The 26,807-nt window shown below is 39.4% G+C and overlaps 1 protein-coding gene across 3 annotated transcripts in view; it reads left to right on the plus strand.

The window, feature by feature from the left end:
- Positions 1–455: 455 nt before the first annotated feature.
- LOC122563654 (keratinocyte-associated protein 3-like) overlaps positions 456–26,807 on the plus strand; it is a 37,426-nt gene continuing 11,074 nt past the window's right edge. The window contains exons 1-4 of one of the 3 annotated variants that reach the window (XM_087976842.1): positions 456–677; positions 21,883–22,077; positions 22,953–23,012; positions 23,567–23,758. In XM_087976842.1, the coding sequence (XP_087832968.1) occupies positions 21,991–22,077; positions 22,953–23,012; positions 23,567–23,758 (339 nt within the window). In that variant the 5' untranslated portion in view covers positions 456–677; positions 21,883–21,990. Of the gene's footprint in view, positions 678–21,882; positions 22,078–22,102; positions 22,288–22,952; positions 23,013–23,566; positions 23,759–26,807 lie in introns of all 3 variants that reach the window. The other 2 variants (XM_043717675.2, XM_043717674.2) reach the window with 2 other exon arrangements.

Below are 26,807 nucleotides of genomic sequence, written 5' to 3' on the forward strand. Positions count from 1 at the left end.
ATTGGATAGGCATATGGATGAGAATGGAATAGTGTAGGTTAGATGGGCTTCAGACTGGTTTCACAGGGCGGCGCAACATCAAGAGCTGAAATACCTTTACTGTGCTGTAATGTTCTATGTTCTACCACGACAGGTCAGGCAGCACCCACAGAGAAAGAGCAAGCTAATGTTTTCGAGCCTAGAGGACTCTTCATCAGAGCTGGTGAAGTGTGGAGGGCGCTGCATTTATCCTATAGTTTCGGGGGACTGGTGGTGGGGGCAGTGGGTGTAGGGTGCTGGTGGAGAAAAGATGTGAGTAGTTTACATTAAGTGCTCGGAATGTGGGAATGACAGAACAAAGGTTTGTCTAACTGCCAGACTTGAAAAGATAGTAAGTGGGATGGGGGAGGGAAGGACATGATAACAAGCTCAAAGAAATGGTTCACGATTTGAAAGTGTTAAACTCAATATTAATTCCAGAAGACTAGAAAGCGCATAGTCTAAAGACGAGTGAATTTAGGCACGGCTGTATAGCCAGCACTGAAAGGGTTAAGGTAAGTTGGGCGGGACTTGACTGTATTTGCCTGAATTAATGTCGCTCAGAAACTCAATGGATTTGTTCTTCGACATTAAAGAAAGGAAATGGTGATCGATTGAAGTGAAATTCAGCAGCGTGTGTTTGAAGATGTGCAGAATAGGTAAGGTTCTTTCGGTAATTCTCCAGCGTCAAATGGAAGGGGATTTAGGAAAGCGAATGAAAGTGTCAGAAAGTTTTGTTTTGCAGCCCAGGAGGTTCAGTGGAAAATACAACAAAGCAAATGTTGAGAGAGAGCAGTTAAACTCCACCAACGCCCAGATTCCATAGACTTCAACAGAGTGAAAAGCATCGGCACTTGACTTAGTTTGACCTTTCCTTCAGTGTATTGTATCCAAATTTGCTGTTGCGTTTCTAAACTCAGCGGCGAAAATTATTATGTTGCACAGTGACCCACGAGGACATTGCGCTGAAGAATTCGGAGAAAAAGACAGGAGCAGATGATACTGGTCCGAAGCGGAGATATCTGTTTTAAGATATACAAGACCAGCTGGGATCAGTACTACGTGTTTTCGCTTTTATTGCAACCATACACGCTGATTTCACCAGTTACAACTCTGCAGGACTTTGAAGATCATTTCCCGAGTAATCGTTAAAGCCAAATCTTTTAACAAATCTGATCAAGTACTCTCGATATTTTATGCAGAGTACAGCTTTTTGTTACCATTGGATTACTTGTTAATGATATTTTGGATTCAGATGGCAGATGTTAATATTAACTTGAGACTGAGTCGTTAAACTCATTCCTCAAGTCTGGTTTGTTGGTAATACCCAGCAGGACTGAAGTACTGAGGAGCTTGATTACAGGTATATTGTGTAGTCTTAGATTTGCTAAAAACCTTGTGACTTGCTTTGCTGTTTCAAATGATCAGTTATTTTCCGGAGCTACATTGAGATCATGTTTATAGTAGACATTATCGTTTGGTACATTGAAGTAAATGGCAATGCTTTCCATCCAGGGAATGGAATGCAATATCATGTTAAGACACATCATAATGCAGTGAGAGTAGAGTGAATGGATACATTGACAGTGCTCCTGGTGATGAGTTCCGGAAATGGTAAGCATTTTAGTCACAAAAAAGAAAGCAAAGGTGTGGGACAATTTGTCAAAGTCACTACCACCACAAGCAACAAAATCTTTACGAAATTTGAATCTACCCAGATAATGTATATTGATCGTAGCATCTTTAACAAGCCAGGGTACTTCACAGGAGTTTTCTAAAACAAAAGAAATTGACACTGACCCATGTTGGGAGACATTGGGTTGCATGACCAAAAGCTTAGTCAAAGAGGTAGGGTCTAAGAAGTGCCTTAAAGGAGGAAATCAAGATTAAGAGAGAGAGAGAGAGAAAAGAAATATAGTTTGCTCATTAGTAGAGATGACAGAGCTTTTGCACACCAGCAGGCTTTTTGTCACCTCGTTAAGGGAAGACCCATGGATTCAAATGCCACTTCAGGACTTAACTGGACAGAAATGGGCCTCCTGTTTGATCAGAAACTCCAGGGACAGAAGTCACCAGTATAGAGCTGAGTGATGGTGGGAGGAGAATTGTTTGAGAGAAGGGGGTCAGCTTGGATTGGGTTGGTACCTCTCAGCCAGACTTCACATCCTGACAAAGTGTTCCTCAATCAAGCACTGAATACTGTTGAACAAAAGACGCCCTTGAGTCTGCAAGGAGTCCATATTTCCATGTTATGCTGCCCACATGGCAAGGGCCTTATTGGGATGAGTTAATAGCAGTTGGCAGGGTCATGAAGCAAACTTTAAATGGGCATAGCTGTGGGCTCAAATTTGGAATGAAAGCTCAATTGGTAGTGAGAAGGAATGAACTGTCCACAGGCCTAATCAGGGTGGAGGTAGAAACATGACTAATTCCCCAGCTGCCACAGACCATCCTGGATGGCACAGTGGCTCAGTGGTTAGCACTGCGGCCTCACGGTCCCAGGTTCGATCTCACCTTCGGGTGACTGCCTGTGTGGAGTTTGCACTTTCTCCCTGTGTCTGCGTGGGTTTCCTCCGGGTGCTGTGGTTTCCTCCTATGGTTCAAAGATGTGCAGGTCAGGTGAATTGGCCATGCTAAATTGCCCATTGTGTAAGGTGCATCAGTCAGAGGGAAATGGGTCTGGGTAGGTTATCTTCAGAGGGTTGGTGTGGACTGGTTGGGCCAAAGGGCCTGTTTCCACACTGTAGGGAATCTAATCCTGTTTAAATTCTCTATTCCACCAAAATCACTATGAGATGGATGATAAATTTTGCCATAACAAGAGTACTTAAAAAGTTATGCGCTAGCCAACTGAAGGTATGGCCATCAGTGGTCGTTTAATTAAAATCTGGCATATTTTAGAGGCCAGAGTTAGATGAGTTCAGATATCTGGAAATAAAGTCAACTTTATTTGAACTTGAAGCTCCAGCCTTCCTGAGTCATATATTTCTTTGTTATTTGTACCTGTCACCTGAAGCCCACACAATCTTGTCTTAGAAAGAAATTCAACTTTTTTTCCATGTTTGTATCATAGTTAAAGTAGGAAAAAGTCAGGACTGCAGATGCTGGGGATCAGAGTCAAAAGATGTGATGCTGGAAAAGCACAGCCACTCAGGCACATCCGAGGAGCAGGAGAGTCGACGTTTCGAGCATAAATTGTTCATCAGGAATGTTCTCTCCTGCTCCTCAGATGCTGTCTGACTGGCTGTGCTTTTCCAGCACCACACTTTTTGACTCGTAGTTAAAATATCTTTGCAAATCTCAATCAAATCAGTTTCATGCAAACAGCAGTTCGGGAAGTAGGTTAGAGAAGAATACAAAAAAAGCAGAAAATTAGAATTTCAAATTTATACTTTGTCTTTCTTTAAAAGCAATTATTTCAGTCTGAGCATAATGCAAGACATTATCTTTGGGTCCTTAAATTTCATTTCAAATCATGCTTAACACTTATAATTGTCAATAGGGCATGAAAGAAGTTTTTTTTAAAAAGAAACCTTAAAAATTAAACAAAATAAAAACTGTTTTAAATAAATTGCTGTGTGAACATAATATTGCTCATTTTTCCCTTTCACACATTGACAGAAAATTTAATAAATGTTCACGTGAAAGGGAAGAATGAGCAATATTATATTATTCCTATTTCACCCTTGCAGGCACTGAGCTTTGATCTAAACTTAAACATAATTATAATTATGGTAACTGGTAGGCCTATGAAGATGCTTCTTGTTACTTTTAATCATTTACTGCAAAACAAAAGGTAGTAGAACACATGTAGTACAAATACACTATCTCTGTTGTTAGGAAAAAATGTAAGGAGACCTAAAACCAAGTGTGCCACACTCCACTTATATAGAGTCGTAGAGATGTACAGCACGGAAACAGACTCATTGGTCCAACTCGTCCATGCCGACCACATATCCCAACCTAACCTAGTCCCACGTGCCAGCAACCGGCCCATATCCATCCAAACCCCTGCTATTCATATACCCATCCAAATGCCTTTTAAATATTGCAATTTTACCAGCCTCCACCACCTCCTCTGACAGTTCATTCCATACACGTACCAGCCTCTGTGTAAAAACGTTGCCCCTTAGGTCTCTCACTCTAAGCCTATGCCTTTTATTCTGGACTCTCCCACCCCAGGGAAAAGACTTTGTCAATTTATCTTACCTATGCCCCTCATGATTTTGTAAACCTCTATAAGGTCACCCCTCAGCCTCCGACGCTCCAGGGAAAACAGCCCCAGCCTATTAAACCACTCCCCATAGCTCAAATCCTCCAACGCTGACAACATCCTTGTAAATCTTTTTTGAACCCTTTCAAGTTTCACAACATCCTTCCGATAGGAGGAAACCAGAATTGCATGCAATATTCCAAAAGTCGCCTAACGAATGTCCTGTACAGCCGCAACATGACCTCCCAACACCTGTACTCAGTACTCTGACCAATAAAGGAAAGTATACCAAACGCCTTCTTCACGATCGTATCTACCTGCGACTCTACTTTCAAGGAGCTCTGAACCTGCACTCGAAGGTCTCTTTGTTCAGCAACACACCCTAGGACCTTATCATTAAGTTGGAAGACTTTTGGTTGGATTTTCTTCATATTTGTCAATTGAGGCTCTTACATGGTTAATTATTGAAGGCCTTATTCCACCACTGCTGGTAATAAGCTAGTTGTGAGCATGCTTAATAAACAATCCTGAGCAGGCTGGGGATCCTTCAAATAAAGACCCTCAGTGCCCAATTAAGAGACCTGGTTTGGGAAAGAGGAAGGCCACTGAGAGCCAGCCCCATACTGCTGAACCATATCCTATGAAATCATTCCCTCCATGACTTACATCTGACCTGGATCACTCTCAATCATGGACGTCTGGTGACAGTTGTTCCAACAGTGGACAGTGCCTCCTTGATGATGCTGTTGAACTCTTAGTGGGTGGGATTTCCACCCTCAGAGTCTTTGATTTTGGAGAAGGCCCACTGATGGCCTCTTAAGAAGCGTGTACTTGGCAGGTTTTCCCATAGGAGGCAGTGCAGGTCTCTAACTGGCTGTCCAACCAGTAGCTGAGACTCTATGTACTTTTAGATAATCCAACCCACTCCCATTATCAGTTGTTTCGCAGATTACTGTAAATGAGACTATTTCTAAGTGATAGAACTCAGACACTGTCGTACTCACAATATTTGGCCATTGTTTAATGAATGGCAATAAAAAGAATTTCTACCCAAAAATGAAATAATTTTCATGGAGGGACCAACAAAGTTCAAGTAAATTTGAACAGACTAAAAAGAGAGTAAAGAATTTGGCAGATGGGGTACAATTTGGAAAAAATACAAGGTTATCCATGTTGGTATGAAAAAAACAGAAAAACAGACTATTTCTTCAGTGGTGGGATCCTGGGAAATGTTGAACTTCAAAATGACTTGGCTTTTTTGTTCATGAGTCACTGAAAGTTACCATGAAGGTACAGCAAGCAATTAAGAAGGCAAAGGATATGTTGGTCTTTATTGTACAAGAAGATTTATATATAGGAGTAAATATATCCTACTGTAGTTATATAGAGCCTTAGTGAGATTACACTTGGAATAATATGTGGAGTTTTGGTCTCCTTATGCAGGAATAGATACATGTATCACAGAGGCAGTGCAACAAAGGTTAACCAAACTAATTCCCAGGATGGATGGATTGTCCTTTGAGGAAAGCTTGAGAGGACTCCACCTATATTCATTTGAATTTAGAAGGATCAGAAGTGATCTTATTCAAGCAGATAAAATTCTGACAGGGTAGATGTGAGATAAATGTTTTCTGGGATTACAGGTCAAAAATTAGAGGGCAGGGTCTCTGAATAAGGGCAGGCTATTTATGATTTAGATGAGGAAGAATTTCTTCATGTGGAGGATGGTGAATCATGTGATTCTCTGCCCTAGAAGGCTGTGGAGGCTCAGTCGTTAAGTATGTTCAAGACTGGGATAAATACATTTCTACATATGAAAAGCATCAAAGGATCGAAGGAGAGTGCAGGAAAATGATGTTGGTATAGAAGATCGCATTGAATAGCAAAGTGGGCTCAAGAGATAAAATGGCCTGCTCCTGTTCCTACTTCTTATCACCTTTAGAGAAACAATTTGGAATATTCTCTTCTTTCACTCTTAAATATTCATCTGAAATCCTTCATTGACACACACAAATCATCTTGCCTCTAAAGCTTTATGTCATAAGGTTTAGTCCCCAGGTCTTTTAATGGCTTGCCTGGAAATAAAATCAGACTCTAGATGGGCTATTGGCTACTTTGTCTGACTACTTTAAATTAATATGTATTATCAATTAGTACATTTTGAAATGCACATGTCTTTATCTTTTGGCATTAGAATTGCACTAGTACTGGGTGAAATTTTTAGTGTTCCCCAAAGACAGCATAGCGACAATCTGGGGCTCAAAATAATCTGATAACTAAGTAGTCATCAATTCATCTAAATATCTAAAAATACTTTGCTTTTATTGTTGTATATTGTCATCCAGTGTAGCCGATATGGGCGATCTGGGTTAGGTACTTCACTTGCAGATGTTCACCTGAAGAAAGATCTGGTCCATATTTGTGTCCTTTTGGTCCCAAATGGAATTAAAATTATGTGATCGTTTAATAGAAAATTGGCAATATTCATCTGACCAAAGGTTAGCAGTTTAAGATGTTAAAAACCAATTGTAGAATACCTAACTGTGACAGGTTTACTGCTGCATCAATGTCCAAGGAAAGATTATTTGTGCTACTCATAGGATAAACTTTATTCAAAGGTACAGAAGGCGATAGTTGCTTTTGGCATCGAATTTCTTTTGCTGATCTACTGTTGTGATTAGGTTAAGATTTTCAGTGCAGTTTACTCAATTACCAAACAATTTTGCCCAAAGTGATTTCGTAAGGTTGTGTTATCAGATCCCAAAGTTCTATAATAGTAGACATGCTTGTACTTATGGGGTGATTTTTATCAGTCCCTGTTCCCAATACAAAATTAAACTTTTGTATTGCCAAAGAAAGAGACATGCTGTCTGTTGGAACTTCTCATCTTGCGCTTATCAGGACCAATACAAGAATGCAAGATTTTATAATGCTATGAGAACCAGGTTGATTGGTTGTCAAGGATTTTCCATGGAGAATGCACCAATGAAGAGTTACCCCAGAGCTTTTGCTTAAATTCAAATTGGCAAGTCTACCATGATTGAATAAGAGGTGCTATGCAGAAAATCCCCAGAGAGCAATGTCTCCAAAGCTTTTGTTTAATTGAAAAGGCATGATACCTGTATAAATTCCTTTCTCTACGGAAACCGTGTGAATATATATAGCAGCAAGTACAGTGAACTATACTGGAAGTCCAAGTGAATAACTTAAATTAGTTGTTAGTGTAATTCTTGGCGCACACTGATTGTCCATAAAGGTTTCCCACCACAGAATCACATCTAATAAACAATCCTGAAAATAAGCTTTGACTGTATGTGTCTTTCTTTCAGCAGTCCTACAGTTATGTACTACAAGCCATTATTATTCCATTAAACCTGATGTATAACTCTTTTATTTTGATGAAATAATATAAAGAGAAAAAATTATTGTTTTCAAGATATCTTGTAGAAGTCAGACAGAAGTAAGAGCAACTTGATGAAATTGTTAATTTAATATAATAAAATGTTAAGCAGTTTGGGATATGCTTTTATTGTTGCATATTGTCATCCAGTGTAGATGATGGGGTCAGTTGGGGTTAGGTACGTCACTAGCTGATGTTAAGTTGAAGCAAGATCTGGTCCATATCTATGTCTTTTTGGTCCCAAATGGAATTAAAACTATGCGATCGTTTAATTGAAAATTGGCAAATCACCTGGCCAAAGGTTAGCAGTTTAAGATGATGTTAATAACCAATTGTAGAATACCTAACTGTGATTAGTTTACTGCTGCATCAATGTCCAGGGAAAGATTACTTGTGCTTCTAATGGGGAGAGACCAAAGAGGGATTTGGAAACAATGTTAAAAAGTTGTGAAATAAAGACATTACTTTGACTGGGAACGAGTGCAGATTAGCAAGTACACTATCCTGCTGTCCTAGATGAATGATTAAGTGCAGATTTATGAGGCAGGAAGTAAGTACCTGACAATATGAATGATGAACAAATTTTGCAGTGATGTAGTTTCTTTCATATACTGAGGATATTTAAGTGTTTCACAACCAGTAAAGTATTTTTAAAGTATTGGAATAGTGGTACTTATTTTTTACTTAGGGAAGTGCAGCAGCCAGTTTGAGCACAGAAAGGTCCTCTGCACAGGAATAAGACAAATTACTAAGCTTTCAGTTTAGATGTTAGATGTTGACCAGAAATAAAACTCAGGCCAGATTTAAAATAAGCAGCTGATTCACTGTCTTTTCTTTTCAGTCTGACAGTAACGCTTGAAATTACCGCTTGTCTAAAACAGGAAAGAAAGAGTTTAAATGAGTCCTGGTGAGGAACAACATCACCACCTTTATCCAGAGCCAAACTAATGCACTGATCAACCACATGATCCTGGAGATAATAGCTCATATTAGCTAGATTTGATTAAAGAAATTTATTGTGGAAAAATGTCAGTGGTTGCAGTCTGAACTTGCTGCAATTGCAGTCCTTTCATTCCATTACTGTTGGAGCAGTGTATTTCCTTTACATGTTGTGGCAAACACAAGCATGTTGTCAGTGTTCTATAAATTACATCACTGCCCTATCATAGTTCAAAAAGTCTTAGGATGGATATTTTTCCACCTGTATTGTTGGTGTCTTGGTTTAACACTGAAATATTCTTCAATAAACATCTCCGTTCATTTTTGACAAAAGAAAATATTTAATTTTATGATTCCCTTCATTTCTTCAGCATGTTTTAAAGCAGCTCATGACCAACAAATGTTTGTTGAAAGCATTTTCTGTGCTATTTTGTGACAAATTAAGCTATCTATTTTCAAAGAATTGGATTCCATAGTGGACAGAAATGAGCAGCTAATTTTGTTTCAGAGAAGTCTGCCTACAAAGACAGAAAATACAATTTTGAAGTTTATGAGTTGTTGTGTTTTGACACTGCAAATTGATTTGAAGACAATTTGAAGGGGATTTGCTATGAAATTAGCCGGACAACAAGCCTGGTTATTCGAGATTAAAGGAATCCCAGATTGTTTGCTTGATTAGAAAGAAGGTATAAGTGTTTTACATTTGGAAATATCAGCAGATGTGTGTCTGTGAACATTTGCAAGACAACGAATTACCAACATCCTAGAAAAATGTTGAGAATGTCAGCTAGTAAACAGGCCAGTTCAGAGGTGGGCAATGTTATAAAGCAGATGGGCTTTGGTGATTGACTGGATATGAGCTCAGCAGCTCAGCTCAAGATTCAGAAGAACTCCAAGGTTGTTAACAATTTCACATTCTGTTCTATACAGTTCTGCACAGCATGCTTGTTCCTGATATTTTTAGTCAATCACTTGACTTTTGTTCTTCTGAAACAAAGTGGAATATCACAATTATTTATAGACAATCTATACAGCATAATTTTCTAATTAATCACAAAATAAAATCATTATGTTCTGATAGCTTAAATTGATTACTTTATTTCCTCTTATCTATTAAAAGTCACTTCATTTTTAGTGTATTGACTGTTTTGATAATTTCTTAGTGACTAAGTCGATGTAAGATAATTTGGAGATTTACCATTACTGAAGACTACATCCATGTCACCCAGTGATCAGCAATGGCAGTATTTTGAAGTGGAGGCAATTGAGTTTAATATATTAACTAGGTAGCATGCAGAAATATTTGTCAAAGTACAGGTGAAGATTAAATAAAACACAATTGAATGATTGCCATTGCATTTGCACAGTGTTATATCATTTGGTAAACCAGATAATTTCAGGACCTTTTAAAAGCTGTTGGTTTCCTCACCCTGCAAACAAACCATGCACACTCATAAAAGAGTGTTGCATACATTTTTCAAAATAGCTTTGAAAAAATCCTGTACTAGCTCACACTTCCTTCATTTTCTTCCCTTGTGGAGGGAAAGAATGGTCATGAGGGTGGTGCAGATGTGAAATTGGGAAAAAAATGAACAAAAGCAATAAAACAATAGATGGCTAACTTGCAGCTATGAACTTTGTACTAGAAGGGAATTGAACACAACTAACTGAAATTAATTAAAAACTGCAGTCATTACTATTTCCTTAATGTTTAAAGCAACGAAAATGATTCATTCAGTGTTTCAAAATGCTTAATAACTATCACAATGAACAAAAAAAGCACTTATCTATCAATAATATCTTTTCCTTCACCAAATAATCCCTTCCCACTAAGAGCTAAACCATTCTACAGGGAAATGTCTTCCAAATGTAATCTTGTTTTATAAATATTACTGAAAAAATGCATCAGTATTTTTAAAGTTAACACCAAGGGCAAAATAGTTTTGTATGTATGTGCTAAAAAAAGTCATAATTCTTAAAACATGTGACTCCCCATTCTCTTTTGCTTGCTTGCCTTGGACCTCTGTTGGGATAGGTTAAGTGAAAGTTAATAATTGTATTTCTTCGATGACCTAAAATACCTAACAATACTTCATTACAGCCCATAATAACAGTCCATCAAGAAGATTCTCATTTAGAATAGAACAAGCAACTTGTAAGATAAATATTGATGTAATGAAATGGATTTCAAACGCAACTTACAGTATTTTAATGCTCAGCACTTGTATAGTGTGGAAAATATCAAGGTGGAGCAAAGAGTTTCAGGTGCCTGCAGGATCAGGACAAAGTTCAGTTCCCAGTTTGATGCTGCAGTCTCTGAAGTCATGTCATGATCCTGACTGCTAAAGTACTGTTTGGAAATTTCAAATGGCCAGTGTCAGGGACAAAATGGGAAACCCTCTCACCACTAACTAATGACCTGTTAATCCTCCCCCATCCACCTTAGGAAGTTTTTAGAGAAGCCTGTCTGGTGGAGAATGTGATTTTCAATGTTGAATTCGGCGAATCTAAACATCTCACCATCATAGCTTCAAATGTGAGGATGATTGCTAATGATTGCATAACGTCTAATATCATTTGGAGCTCCTTGGATACTGTAACAGTCCATGACCAAATACAGAAAAATCTGGGCAATATTCAGACTTGAGAGCTGATAACTGATGATTTAAAATTCATGTCAGATGAGTGACACAATGACCATCATCAACCAGACAAAATATAACTATTGCGTCTTGACAATCAATGCTTTATCGTCACTCTGAACATTCTGAGGATGATCATGGAGTAGAATAGAGTAGCTCTTTATCTGTTGTTTCTCCATATACAACTGATACAGCAAAAAACGAGACAGTGTTCCTCCAGGACAGAGGGTGCTACATGGACAGCACAAACTATATGGACACAATCATACACGGCATAAAGTACATAAGAAGTGCAAAACACACAACTTACAGTGTAACAGAACAATGATAAATAATAGACATTTTACTCGCAGCAATTCAAAGTTGTGCAAAGAATTTCAGATGGGAAAGAGTCCGATCATACTATATTAAGGGGCTGATGGCTTGGGAGAAGAAACTGTTGCACAGTCTGGCCGTGAGAGACTGAATGCTCCAGTATCTTTTCCCAGATGGCAGGAGGGAGAAGAGTTTGATTGAGGGATGTGTGGGGTCTTCCACAATGCTCCTAGTCTTTCGGATGCAGCATGTGGTGTAAATATCTGTAATGGAGGAAAGAGAGATCCCAATGATCTTCTCAGCTGTCCTCACTATCCGTTGTAGGGTCTTAAGATTCAGATTAGCTATATAAATATTATTGCTAGAAGAATAAGTCAGATGCTAGGAATTCTGCAGGTGAGTATGTCACAAAGCTGGTCCTTTTTTCTAAAAGCTGTTCCTTTTGTCAAGGATGCTGTGTCCTTGTTTTTTTCCAGAGGGGTAGTAAAACAGTCCGGGCTCTGAAATGATTGGTTTGGTACAGAGATAAAAAGGGTATTGGGAGGCCTTTTTGTTCATATGTAAACAGATGAGACTTTAGGCCAAAGCTTTCATGTTTCAGAAGAAATCTGTATAATGAAAGGGGAGTGGTCAGTCCTAAAAGCTGAAGTCTTGGTTGAGCCAACTCAGCAGTGGGCTGTGTGGAAACAGGCTGCTGGACTCTGTCTCCTTCTGAATTTCTAATTTCGACCTGTAAACCTCTGTTTCAGTTTTACTCTATGTTTAAGAGGTTTGTTTATTGGGACTGTTGTGTATTTTCAGAACAACATAATTAAGTCTAGTCTGAGTTCTGTGGGTATTCTATATTCCATTCTTTGTGTTTCATTCCGTAACTTTGTGAATAAATTTTGTCTGTTTTAAAACCTAGCTAACTTGCTCAGGATAATTTTCACTGTACACTTACCGAAACAAATTGCAAAGTTACAGTCTGGGCTGCCTGCTTAAGAATGTTTTGAGTGTTCGGGCCTAGTCCATAACAAGTAACATACCTCCTGACCACCCCCAAAGTCTGTCTCCCATCTAATAGGCACAAATCATGAACGTGATAGATTCCTCCCGACTTGCCTGGATTATGTACATATTCAACAACATTCAAGAGGCTTGACATCATATAAGACAAAGCAACCTGCTTTTTAGCACCACATTCACAAACATTCAATCCCTCCATCACTGACACTAAATAATAGTAATATGTAACATTTACAACGTCCACTGCAGAAATTCACAAAGGTTCCTTAGACAGCTCCTTCCAAACCTACAATCACTACCATTGAAAAGGACAAAGGAAAACCACTAAATTCCTCTCCAAGCTGTGCATCATTCCAACTTGGAAGTATTTTGTGGTTCTTTCAGTATTGCTGGGACAAAATCCTGGAATTCCCTCCCTAACAGTGCTGAGGGTGTACTTATATCAAATGGACAGCACTGCTTCAAGAAGGAAGTTCATTCCCACCGTCTTAAGGACAATTATAGATGGGCACTAAATTCGGGCCCAGCTTGCGAAGCCCATTTTCCCTGAATTACTGTGTTGAAAATTAGTTAACAAGCAACTTGCTATCTAGAGTCATAGAGTCACACAGCATAGAAACAGGCCATTCGGCCCACTATGTCTATGCTAACCAACAAACTACACTAATGTGTTTGAAGGTAAATCTACATTTGATATGTGGGAGGCTTTTAAAGAGAGGTTGATTAGAGTGCAGGACAGACATGCCCCTGTGAAAATGAGGTATAGAAATGGCAAGATTGGGGAACCATGGATGACAGGTTAATTTGTGAGATTAGCTAACAGGGAAAAGAAAGCATATATAAGGTCTGAACGACTGAAATCAGATGAAGCTTTGGAAAAATAATGGGAAAGTAGGACCAATCTGAAATGAGGAATTACAAGGTCTAAAAGAGATATGAAATATCTTTAGCAAACAGAGGTAAGGAAAATCCCAAAGCCTTTTATTCCTATATAAGGAGCAAGAGGGTAACTCGAGAAAGGGTTGGTCCACACAAGGACAAAGGAGGAACGTTGTGCATGGAGTCAGAGAAAATGGGTAAGATTCTTAATGAGTATTTTGTGTAGAGAGACGTGACTGATATTGAGGTTAGGGATAGATGTTGGATTACTCTAAGTCAAGTCAGCATTAGGAGGGAGGAAATGTTCAGTATTCTAAAAGACATTAAGGTGGACAAGTCCCCAGGACCAGATGGGATTTATCCACATCTTTCCTAAAATGAGGCAACCAGAACTGCACACAGTACCCAAATGTGGCCTTACCAAGGTCCTATACAGCTGCAACATCACTTCACGACTCTTGAATTCAATCCCTCTGCTAATGAACGCTAATACACCATAGGCCTTCTTACAAGCTCTATCCACCTGAGTGGCAACTTTCAAAGATCTATGAACATAGACCCCAAGATCCCTTTGCTCCTCCACCTTACTAAGAACCCTACCGTTAACCCTGTCTTCCGCATTCTTATTTGTCCTTCCAAAATGGACAACCTCACATTTGACAGAGTTGAACTCCATCTGCCACTCCTCAGCCCAGCTCTGCATCATATCTAAGTCCCTTTGCAGCTGACAACAGCCCTCCTCACTATCCACAACTCCACCAATCTTCATATCGTCTGCAAATTTACTGACCCACCCTTCGACTCCCTCTTCCAAGTCATTAATAAAAATCACAAACAGCAGAGGACCCACAACTGATCCCTGCAGAACTCCACTTGTAACTGGGCTCCAGGCTGAATATATACCATCTACCACCACTCTCTGACTTCGACCGGTTAGCCAGTTCTCTATCCAACGCCAAATTTCCCACTATCCCATGCTTCCTGACTTTCCACATAAGCCTACCATAGGGAACCTTATCAAATGCCTTACTAAAATCCATGTACACTGCATCCACTGCTCTACCCTCATCCACATGCTTGGTCACCTCCTCAAAGAATTCAATAAGACTTGTAAGGCAAGACCTACCCCTCACAAATCCGTGCTGTCTGTCCCTAATCAAGCAGTGTCTTTCCAGATACTCATAAATCCTATCCCTCAGTACCCTTTCCATTACTTTGCCTACCACCGAAGTAAGACTAACTGGCCTGTAATTCCCGGGGTTATCCCTGTTCCCTTTTTTGAACAGGGGCACAACATTCGCCACTCTGGGAGTTCAATCTGGGCAAATGCGAGGTGATACATTTTGTAAGATCCACTTCAAGAGCGAAGTATATGGTAAATGGAAAAGCTTTGGGAAAAATTGATGTACAATGTTCAGGTCTATTGTACCCTCAAGGTGGCAACACAGATCGATAAAGTGGTCAAGAAGACATACGGCATGCTTTCCTTCATTGGATGGGGTATTGAGTACAAGAATTGGCAAGTTGTATAGGACTTTGGTTCAGCTACATTTGGAATAATGCGTACCGTACAGTTCTGGTCATCATGTTGCCAAAAGGATGTGGATGCTTTGGAGAGGGTGGAGACGAGGTTCACCAGGATGCTGTCTGGTATGGAGCATGCTAGCTATGAAGAGAGGTTGAGTAGATTAGGAGTATTTTCATTAGAAAGATGGAGTTTGAAAGAGGACTTGATTGAGATCTACAAAATCATGAGAGGTGTAGACAGAGTGGATAGCAAGAAGCTTTTTCCCAGAGTGGGGGACTCAATTACTAGGGGTCATGAGTTCAAGATGAGAGGGCATACGTTTATTGGAGATATGCGTACAAACTTCTTTACTGAGAGTGGTGGGTGCCTGGAACGTATTGTCAGTGGAGGTGATAGAGGCGGTCATGATAATGTCATTTTATGATGTATCTAGACAGATACATAGATGGGCAGGGAGCAGAGGGACACAGATCCTTAGAAAATAGGCGCCAGGTTTAGATAGAGGATCTGGATCAGTGCAGGCTTAGAGGGCTGAATGGCCTGTTCCTGCGCTGTAATTTTCTTTGTTCTTTGTTCTTTGTAATCCCATTCAACTGCATTTGATCCATAGCATACAGTATCCTATCATCTCAAGTCCTCATTTCTTTCAATGAGGTTCATGTTGTTTTGGTGAAATTATCTATCAGGTATTCATTTTGAACAGATTCCTGCAGAGACTTCAGAACTTATTGTTATTTCTCCTCTTGTGCAGTGTTTGAACTTTTTATATTTTTTTCACCCACAAGAGTTTCTATATCTGCTGCATGGCCTTAGTATCCTCAGCAGAATGAGCAAATTAACTTCTTTACCATGTTCTTCCAGTTGATTCTTCTCAAGAGATAAAAAGTGCTATGATTCAGGTTGTCATTTATGCTGTTGTCAAAGAAGAAAGCAGGTTTCAGGATTTCCTCTTATAAATCATCAGCATCTTTGTTCTTTTCTTGCCTGAAGTAACAAATTAAGGTCTCACATGACAAAACAGAAATTGCTGGAGAAACTCAGCAGGTTTTGCAGCGCCCACGGAGAGAAAACAGTAGGAGTGTAGCAGTTCCACATGTCCCTGCCTGCAGGAAAATTGCTGGGTTGAGAATATGCAGGAACCTGAGAATGCAACTTTTTAAAAAAAAAGTTTTGTGATTTATACATGAAAGAAGTGAAACTATCACTATATTCTAACAGATGAAAGGCTTAACAATCAATTTTTCAATGTATAATTTCAGTTACATCACACTGTAAATTTTTGCTATAAATTCTGTGTGTTAGGATTGAGCCCTCCACTATCACCCGATGAAGAAGCGTCGCTCCAAAAGCTAGTGCTTCCAATTAAACCTGTTGGACTACAACCTGGTGTTATGTGATTTTTAACTTTGCCCACCCCAGTCCAACACCGGCATCTCCAAATCATAATCTAGGGTAGTTAGCATGAGGTTGCCTGGCCCCTGGTAAAAGTATTAGCTGTGATAAAGATTCTACAGCCAGGACAGCTACAATGCAAAGTACTTTTCCATATGGTTGTATTACAAATGTTCGTAATTTAAGATGTTCACAGATAAATACATTGGTATCTCTGGGAGTAATTTTGACTGTGTAATAATTGTAAAACAAGTGATAGTGAATTGGCAGACTACTTTACTTCTCTCAGGAGAGGCATAAAACCAGCTGCTGCTTTGTTACCGCCTGTTTTACACTCTAGCGCAAAGTTAATGATCTCCTCTTTGGTTTAACTAATACTACTCAAGGATAGTTTAAGACACCTCCCACCATTCCACTCCCATCCTTTTTTAGTCAAGTTGCCAGTCAACTAGCATTTTATTCACTAATATTTAACAGGTTTGTTTTATTTTTATTGGACCTTGAGGTTTGTGTTTATTGTTCAATAGGCTTAACAAGCTATTGAGGTTGTACTGATAACCTTTTGTGTTCTTTTCTCCATTTGTGAAAGAGAGTTAATCTTTAAAAACCTTTTGTCATTTGACAAATCCAAATGTCAGTAATCTCCTGTGATAGAAAGATTAGTTATTTATTTCTAGCTACTTTAATAAATCTTCATGCCTCAGGACGGAAGACATTGCAAACTGCTGTGCAGACAATGCAGTAACATTGTTATGATCCAGTGATGCATTCTAATGTGAATGGCCTCATCACTTCTGAGTGCTTAGCAAGTACAAAACCTTGCTAAATATTTTGGATGCAGTTTTACTTTTAGACAGTTGTTTGAAGAGCCCCACCTTGCTTTGAAACCAATTTGTGTAGGAATACCTTTGAAGTGACATTCTGAATGTAAAAATGTGATGTTGTATCCTGTCCAGTGTGTATAAAAACAAACTAGAGTATTCAACCATATCACACAAACAGACAATAAAATTACGACGAAATTCTTATGTTCTAGGTTACTAAAACTCCTCATTATCGTTGTTTACTCAGTATCTTTGGATAAATAGTGTAAATTGTAAATTGGGTTATTGAAGGATTCAGCACCATTACAGAAAATGCACCAGAGTCTGGTTAGCATTATGGATAAAGTTTGTATTAAATTTTGGTGAGGTAGAGAAAACCAAAATAACTCTCTTTAATGTTACACCCATAACAATTGGCACCTTTACCATTGGGAGACATTTGGCAGTGGAGGCCCAATGGAATATATCATAAGTGATGGAAATGCAAGTTCCTGCTCTGTCAATGAGAAGGAGGTGCAAAGTTGAGAAGTATTGAAAAAAATTACCTATGCAATTAATTCTCACCTTGCATGGAGCCACTCAGTGAGGTATGCAATACCTTATGTACTATCATACAGGAGAAAAACAAACAAGGTAACTTAGAACACTTTAACTTGCTGATGTGAATTTCCACACCTTAGTAAAGTCTTAAAGGTGGTAATAATTGTCTTTTAAACTTGATCACAACTAAATTGAATTAAACTCCAAAAAGTTTAGGGATTAATGAATGCTAACTTTGTATAAGTAATAATACTAGCTACTCAATTTTTTTTTCCAACTGGCAAGTGTGAAACCTTCAATTGTAATAAACCAAATCTTTCTATCCTCCTTGCTTTCTCACTGAGAACTCAAGCTTCCCAGCCAGTCTGCCAAGGGATTAAGTGTCAGCATTTTCTCTCCATTATATCTGCTGTTACCATGAAGGTGGAACTTGCATGTTCTTGACTTGCCTTAGACACCCAGCCACTGTGTCTAAACAGACAGGAAGAAAATCATACAGACTGAAAGAACTGTGACTCACCAGCAACCTGAAAACAAACCAATTACACTAACATCAAGCTGAGGCAGAGAATATCCTTCTGTGAAGGGATCTAGTTAGTATGTGTCTCCTCAGCATGTTGGCTGCACTGTTTTAACTGCAGAAATGGAGACTGTCCACTGTAGACATTTGTAAATAAGGATAAGACCATAAGTCGTAGGAGTGGAAGTAAGGCCATTCGGCCCATCGAGTCCACTCCGCCATTCAATCATGGCTGATGGGCATTTCAACTCCACTTACCCGCATTCTCCCCGTAGCCCTTAATTCCTTGTGACATCAAGAATTTATCAATCTCTGCCTTGAAGACATTTAGCATCCCGGCCTCTACTGCACTCTGCGGCAATGATTTCCATAGGCCCACCACTCTCTGGCTGAAGAAATGTCTCCACATTTCTGTTCTGAATTTACCCCCTCTAATTCTAAGGCTGTGCTCACGGGTCCTAGTCTCCTTGCCTAACGGAAACAATTTCTGTTCTGAATTTACCCCCTCTAATTCTAAGGCTGTGCTCACGGGTCCTAGTCTCCTTGCCTAACGGAAACAATTTCTGTTCTGAATTTACCCCCTCTAATTCTAAGGCTGTGCTTACGGGTCCTAGTCTCCTTGCCTAACGGAAACAATTTCTTAGCGTCCACACTTTCCAAGCCATGTATTATCTTGTAAGATTCTATTAGATCTCCCCTTAACCTTCTAAACTCCAATGAATACAATCCCAGGATCCTGAGCCATTCCTCGTATGTTAGACCTATCATTCCAGGGATCATCCGTGTGAATCTCCGCTGGACATGCTCCAGTGCCAGTATGTCCTTCCTGAGGTGTGGGGACCAAAACTGGACACAGTACTCCAAATGGGGCCTAATCAGAGCTTTATAAAGTCTCAGTAGCACAACGGTGCTTTTATATTCCAACCCTCTTGAGATAAATGACAACATTGCATTCGCTTTCTTAATCACGGACTCAACCTGCATGTTTACCTTTAGAGAATCCTCAACTCGCACTCCCAGATCCCTCTGTACTTTGGCTTTATGAATTTTCTCACTGTTTAGAAAGTAGTCCATGCTTGTATTCTTTTTTCCAAAGTGCAAGACCTCGCATTTGCTCACATTGAATTCCATCAGCCATTTCCTGGACCACTCTTCCAAACTGTCTAGATCCTTCTGCAGCCTCCCCACTTCTTCAGCACTACCTGCCTGTCCACCTAACTTTGTATCATCGGCAAACTTTGCTAGAATGCCCCCAGTCTCTTCATCCAGATCATTAATATAATATTAAGGATGGGCAACAAATACTGGACTTGTCAATGACCTGCATGGCCCATGAAAGATGAAATAAAAGAACACCACCAGAAACTCTTCACCTCACTTATTTAAACATCTAACTGATTTACAAAGGTCATTAGATAAATGGATTGCAATGATGATCATCATTTGCAGTATCCCCTTGACAATAACCTTCAGTTTTAAATACAGGAAGGCCATAGAAAATTAGAAATGAATTACATTGTAAACAGAAAGGAGTGCAGCAGCCTGTATTCTATACTTTCACTTAGGCACTGACAGAATGATCAACCTTTATCGTTTATCAATGTCTATAACAATAATGCTGTATATACTTTTTGCCTGTCCTCGGATGCTGCCTGAATTGCTGTGCTCTTCCAGCACCACTGATCTAGAATCTGGTTTCCAGCATCTGCAGTCATTGTTTTTACTCTGTATATACTTTGTCTATCTGCACTTTTCTCATTGGTTGTTGGGTTGAATTAACCAGCATATAACGGAACATGTATCAGCACATTTTCCATGGCAACAAGGACATTTTTGGAAATGCATGCTAATTTAAATACAGGTTGTTCTGCTATAATGCGAATTTTGTTAATGCAAATTCACTATAACGTGATTGAATTGGGGACTCTTTTTATAGCATGAACTTTTAAAGCATGTATTGCTTACAATGTGATTCCAGCCCCATTAGTTCAAATGGTGCTGCTATTATGCAGTTTTCTTATAACATGGGATTGCACGAGAACGGAACTATTGTGTTAAAGCAGAACTGACTATATTTAAATTGAATATTTGGAGATCAGGTGTATCTGTTCAAGGTTCCGATGTCTAAAGTTAGTTTAGCAAATGGGCAGAAATTCAGTCATAAATCTATCAACTACCCACCTAGAGTAAAATATATCCAGCACTAGCCAAGTATCTGTAAAGACATTTTTTTCTGAAATGCTGTCCTCACTGTGAGGGTTTGAACTTGATGAACCCCCATCACTGGCTGGAGACAAGAGGAAATGGTCGATCTTGGGTAAAAATCAATCCCTGACAAATGTGCCAAGAAATCTATTACTTACTATCTATTTGATGCAGAAGTCAAGCTCACTCTGGTGCAAACCCACTTTTTAAGAGTCTTAGAATAGCACACCATAGAAGGTGGCTTCTCAGTTTGTCATGTCTGCACTTGTATGTTGACTCCTTATTCCAATATTTCTGGGGACAGAGTTAACAGGAACAGTTCCTAAATTGGCAAGTCTGCGACAGTGAAATGTGAAGTGTGAGTGAACTTCAATGTCTCAAATGTTATTCATTTAAAAGCTATTCTCTACTTTTTGAGTAAAGGTTTCGCCATAGAAACATGAATGTGTAGGATAGTCTTTCTCACTGGTTATTCTATTAATATCCTTGGTCATTTTAAAATTTGTTTAGTAATTTTTATTCAAGTATTCATCACTGTAGTGGAATAGTCCGAGCAGCTCAAACCTTCTACATATGGTATATATAGATACATCCATAACTGCAGGGAGAGCTGTCGTTAATGGCTTAATGAATTTTTTGTACACACCTTTTAGATTTAAACTAGTGAAGAACAAACATAGGTCCCAGTTTAGCAAATGTTTCTCTACCTGTAGAATAATTTACACTTAGAATAAAGTTTCAATAGAAATTATAGAGGCAAGCTTTTTAAGAGCATGGTGGAAGGCACGGAGGGTGTAGTGTCAGCTTTTATTTTGGATAAATGAAGGAAAACAGGACAAATGGTCTTCCTCATCTAGAATAAATATTATGATCCCACATAGATCAAATCAAAAGTGATCATTTTGGAAACAAGTTTATTTTCCTTCCCAATAAGTATAATGAGCTGCTGAAACCTGATAGTGGTTGCAAAGAATAGCATTCCTTTTCAGTCTGGGATCCCAAATGAAGGCAGTTGATGAAATTAAACTTCAGCACTACTCTCTGGGTTACCTTCTAATTAAATGACATACAACCTTCATTATTTAACCATGTGATGGGGGAAGATCATTTAGGAATATGTATGAAACTAGACACCATCAGAACAAAGCAGTCTGCTTGATTGGCACAACATCCACAAGCATCCACTCCCTGTACCACCGATGCTCAGCAGCAGCACTGTGTATTATCTACAAGATGCACTGTAGAAATTCATCAAAGATCCTCAAACTGCACCTTCGAAACCCATGACCACTTCCAACTAGAAGGACAAGGGCAGCAGATATATAGGAACACCACTACCTTCAATTTCCCCTCCAAGCCACTCACCACCCTGACTTGGAAATATATTGCCGTTCCTTCACTGTTGCTGGGTCAAAATCCTGGAATTTTCTCCCTAATAGCATTGTGTGTCATCCCACAGCAGGTGGATTGCAGGAGTTCAAGAAGGCAGCTCACCACCACCTTCTCAAGGGGCAACTGGGGATGGGCAAAAAAATGCTGACCAGCCAGCAACACCCTCATCTTAGAAATGAACAATAAAAAAAAGAGGCCATTTGACTCCTACAATCCCTACATCAAATTGTTTCTAATCAAGAGAGAAATGATCATTTCACAGGTATTTCAATTTCTTTGTGTTTCAGATAATCTATTGGATAGAAAGCAGCTGATGAAAATTGGAATTGCCTTAATTATAATTGGTCATTTGAACTTCATTCTTGGAGCGATTATCCACGGCACAGTCCTGCGACATGTCACTTCACCAGAAAATGGCAGTTTGGTTGAATATTCTGTGACCAACGTCATGTCTGCAATTTCAGGAATACTGGTACTCGTTGACAGCTTTCCAAACACCAACCTGTGCCTTATTTAAAATTGAATCTATATCTTTATGCTTTCAAATGGTGTATTTTGCCCCCAGTTACTAATTACTGGAATGTTAATCAGAAAAATAATGGATGCAGTTCAAATTTGTTGATAGAAACTACAATCAGGGTAGGGGCAGAGCTCTGATCAGAAGGCATCTTTGGATGAAGGCTATCTGATGGCAAGCAAAGAAACAGACAAGCCAGTGGGCTGGTAGGAAGCTTCTCCTGGTGCACAAACCTTGCTATAAAGCTAATTAACTTTGCCAGGAAACAGTCCTTCCGTAACTTTAGCAGCCAGGTTTCCTGGGAAACAGGGTGAACCAGCATAACTGATAACATGTTGAGACTGCACATCTCACATATGTTTGAAATATTCAAATTGTCTCCTGGGAACAGAGTGATTTCCCTCACTAAGTTAAAACCAGAGGTGACTGAATTGGAGTCCCACTTGAAATTTTTAAGTTATTCTGTTCACCTCACCCCTGCCACCACTAACTCTGTCCCACTTTTGTTTTGTAATTACCCAGTAATTGCTTTAGTGCAGTTCAATAAATTGTTTAATGCTGTCATTGTAGGGTACTAACAAACATGCTGATTAAATTCATTTCAAAATTTGTATTTTCAGACTATTTGTACTGGAATTGCAGTGATTGTGTTATCAGGGAACCTGTCTCGCACAATACTGGTGAGAAGAATTTATTAATTTTAATTGCCAAATTTATTAGTGTATTAATGTCACTCTTACTGCTAGCTGTTGTAGGAGTCATAAAGTAAACTATTACTAATGCAGCATACTTATGTAACATAAAGTGGAGTTGGCCCTCACAAGGGAGAATTGGACGCTGAATGAACAAGTTCAAAGAGGGGCTTAGTAGAGGAGCAAAGTGGTAGTTTTTGAGGTTTTGTTTTGTAACAAGTTGCAAAACAAATTAACATGAGAATTAACATGAGAATTTCAGAGTGCAATGGTGATAACTGTGCCACTGTTGGTATGTTAGAGGGAAAGGGATTAGATGCATAGACTCAAGTGTACAGATGCTAACAACAGGGATGAAAGTCTGGGGTAAAAAGCTTTTGGAGGTCAGATTGTTTTTGTTTACAAATGCCTTTGCAATCAATGAGGTTTCCTGAGGTTACTGATTCAAGAAGAAAAGGAAATGTTTTTTTTGTTTGCTTTTAATAAATTCTTATATAGATGGAGAAAAAAATAAAGAATATCTCTTTTGTTTAATTCTGCAGCAATACATTGTCTTTGCAAGTAGTATGCTCAATTCCCTTATGTCCATGGCCTGCCTGCTGGGTCTGGGAGTCTCTGTTGTAATCACCATTGCCAATGGTGGAAGAACGCTTCTCACAGTTTGTCATCTCAGCTCCACCAAGGATGTTTTACAAATAACAAATGAATGTCCATTTGATCCTACAAGAATCTATGTAAGTTGATAGTCTGTGGACTATGTCTATTTTGCATTTGCTAATAAATGTGTAGCTTAATTTCTACAAGATGCTTATTAATTCAAAACAAGTTGGTTTATAACATTAGGATTATTCAGTAATATGAACTTTCCAACTTTAAATTAAACAATACAAGGCATGTTTTGATCAGATAATTTGATCTAACAACTTATGAAAAGATTGTGGGAGTGTATTTTGTAGGAATGGAGGGTGCAAATGAAGTGTTGGAGCATATTATTCAAGTCCATTGGCTTGGGAACTGTTTACAGCGATAGGGGGGAGCAGACAGAAACATGTACCCTGGTATATTTTAAGTGCCACTTCCCACCAAAAACACAGCCGACGTGCCGTAAAATCCAGCCATGTAAATCCCAACCAATGGAAATAATATGCCGATACAAAACCCTAAGGAAATATATCCATGTTGTTGTTGCATTCAGCATTATGGAGCAACACTTAGCCAGGTCAGAAATGAACTGAAGCTAACAGTGAATAAGCATTGATTCAGTGGACTGGAATTTCAGTGAAGTGGATGAGCTCTGGGTTCTTACCCCACACAAGCTGCATTGTCCTGATAACCCTAATGCTCCAGTTGGTCAGGAACAGATTTGGCAATCAGTTAATGGCACTGAGCAGCAGGTGGCTGTCGTGTTGGGGGCTACCACAGAGTTGCTGGTGAGAGTGGAATGTGAGAGAAAGCAATTCTAGACAAAACAGAGAGCAACACTCAAGCTGCTGATTGTGGGAACCACAAACTTGATTTAACAGGTAATGCAAAGGTTTTACCAGGGTCCCACGACAACTATTAAAAAAAGGTGCTCAAGACTGCTTGTGCTCACATATCTTTGATTAGAGTAGATTAGATTTTCTACAGTCTGGAAACAGGCCCTTCGGCCCAACAAGTCCACACTGCCCCTCCAAAGAGAAACCCACCCAAACCCATTCCCCTTTCCTATATTTACCCCTGACTAACGCACCTAGCACTGTGGGCAATTTAGCATGGCCAATTCACCTGACCTGCACATCTTTGGATTGTGGGAGGAAACCGGAGAACCCGAAGGAAACCCACGCAGACACGGGGAGAATGTACTTTGTCGAGAGTCAGAAAATATATCCTTAGAAGTCTGTCGCTGCTTCAGCGCTATCTTACCTTTTGACTTGTCTTCCCATCCACTCTAACCACCTGGCAACCTCAGATCACAGACTGAAAATCAAGCATCTTCAGGGAGTTTAACTGTAATATTTTAAATTATTAATCTCTATGAGCATCATAACAATCACCATGGTGATAACACTGATGGAGTGGTAGGTTTGCTGAATTAGTAATGCAGAGAACCAAGCTCTGGGAACATGAGTTTAACTCCCACCATCACAGTTGATGGAATTGAAAGCCAACTAGTAAATCTAGAATTGAAAGCTACTCATAGTGATGGTGACCATAGCAACTATCATCAATTGTTGGAAAAATCCACCCAGTTCCTTTTGCGAAGGAAATCTGCCATTATTATCCAGACTGACCTACATGTGATTCCAGACCCACAGCAACAAGTAGTTAATATTGAACTGCTAACTGAAATGGTGAAGCAAGCCAATCATTTCAAGGGGAATTAAGGATGGGCAACAAATACTGGTCTTGTCAATGACCTGCATGGCCCATGAAAGATGAAATAAAAGAACACCACCAGAAACTCTTCACCTCACTTATTGACTTGGATAAAACATTTGACTCAGTAAATCCCAATCCTCGGTGAATTGTGCTCCAAAGACTTGGATGTCCAAGAAGTCTCATCACAGTCCTGGAATTGCATCCTGATGATATGTCTACAAGTGGGAATCTGAAACAGGTGACACCAAGATCATAACCATAATCAAGCAAGACTGTGCAATAACCCCATTCTACTTATAGTATCCTGACAGTGCCTGTTCACCTCAGTGTAGATCACGTGCTCACTCATGTCAGTATTAGATTAGATTCCCTACTGTGTGGAAACAGGCCCTTTGGCCCAACAAGTCCACATCAACCCTCCGAAGAGTAACCCACCCAGACCCATTTCCCTCTGACTAATGTACCTAACACTATGGACAATTTAGCATGGCCAATTCACCTGACCTGCACATCTTTGGACTGTGGGAGGAAACCGGAGCACCCGAAGGAAACCCATGCAGACGCGGGGAGAACGTGCACACTCCAAACAGACAGTAGCCCGAGGCTGGAATCGAATCTGGGACCCTGGTGCTGTGAGGCAGCAGTGTTAACCACTGAGCCACCATGCCACCCCTAAGTAGCAATTAAATGGAAACTCTTGCATCTCAGGCACCTCCATACCAAATGAAACTGATCACCATGGATACATGATCTACAGTTTGCAGGTCACTACAGTTTTGTTACCCACTCAGCATCAGATTCACAAGTTACCTTTGATCTTTTTAATTGGCATACAAGAAGCTTCCCCTGATCTTAAATGTTACTAAAACTCATATCAATCACAATCTGGTCAGGCAAGTTTTCTGCCTTTCAGATATATTGAAGGAAAGACTCTAGGATACACCATACCTTGGTAGCCGTATCTTTTAAAAGGCTGCTGCTGATGAGAACACCCTGGATCAATCTTCCACAGACTGCAGCAGTGAGTGTTAAGTGTACAGAATAGTTGTCGTCATGTAAAGATGATTTTTTTAATTTCAGTTCACAATTAGAAAAACAGAAATGAGAAAAGAACTGTTTGGGTGGCTGGAGAAATGTTACGTGTTTGAAAACAAGTAACCTGACATTCATTGCAAGCATTGTTTATACAACTGTTTGTACACCACTAATTGAAGCGTAGTTTGTAGATGAGCCTGAGCTGAGGGTCTGTGTACAGATAGAGCTTTGGTCTAATTGGTCTATATACTAATGGCCAGTTATTGATGACTAATTTTTTTCCACCTACCAACAACCATGTGACTAGTTCTCAGGTAACTGAACAGCTGTTTAGTTCCCTGCAATAAGCCACTTCAGGCCTGGCGAGATCAGCTTATCTTTCCTTCA

Source organism: Chiloscyllium plagiosum, unplaced genomic scaffold (genome assembly GCF_037043375.1).
Source record: "Chiloscyllium plagiosum isolate Xiang-an unplaced genomic scaffold, Cpla_swu_hap1 HiC_scaffold_30, whole genome shotgun sequence".
NCBI lineage: Eukaryota > Metazoa > Chordata > Chondrichthyes > Orectolobiformes > Hemiscylliidae > Chiloscyllium > Chiloscyllium plagiosum.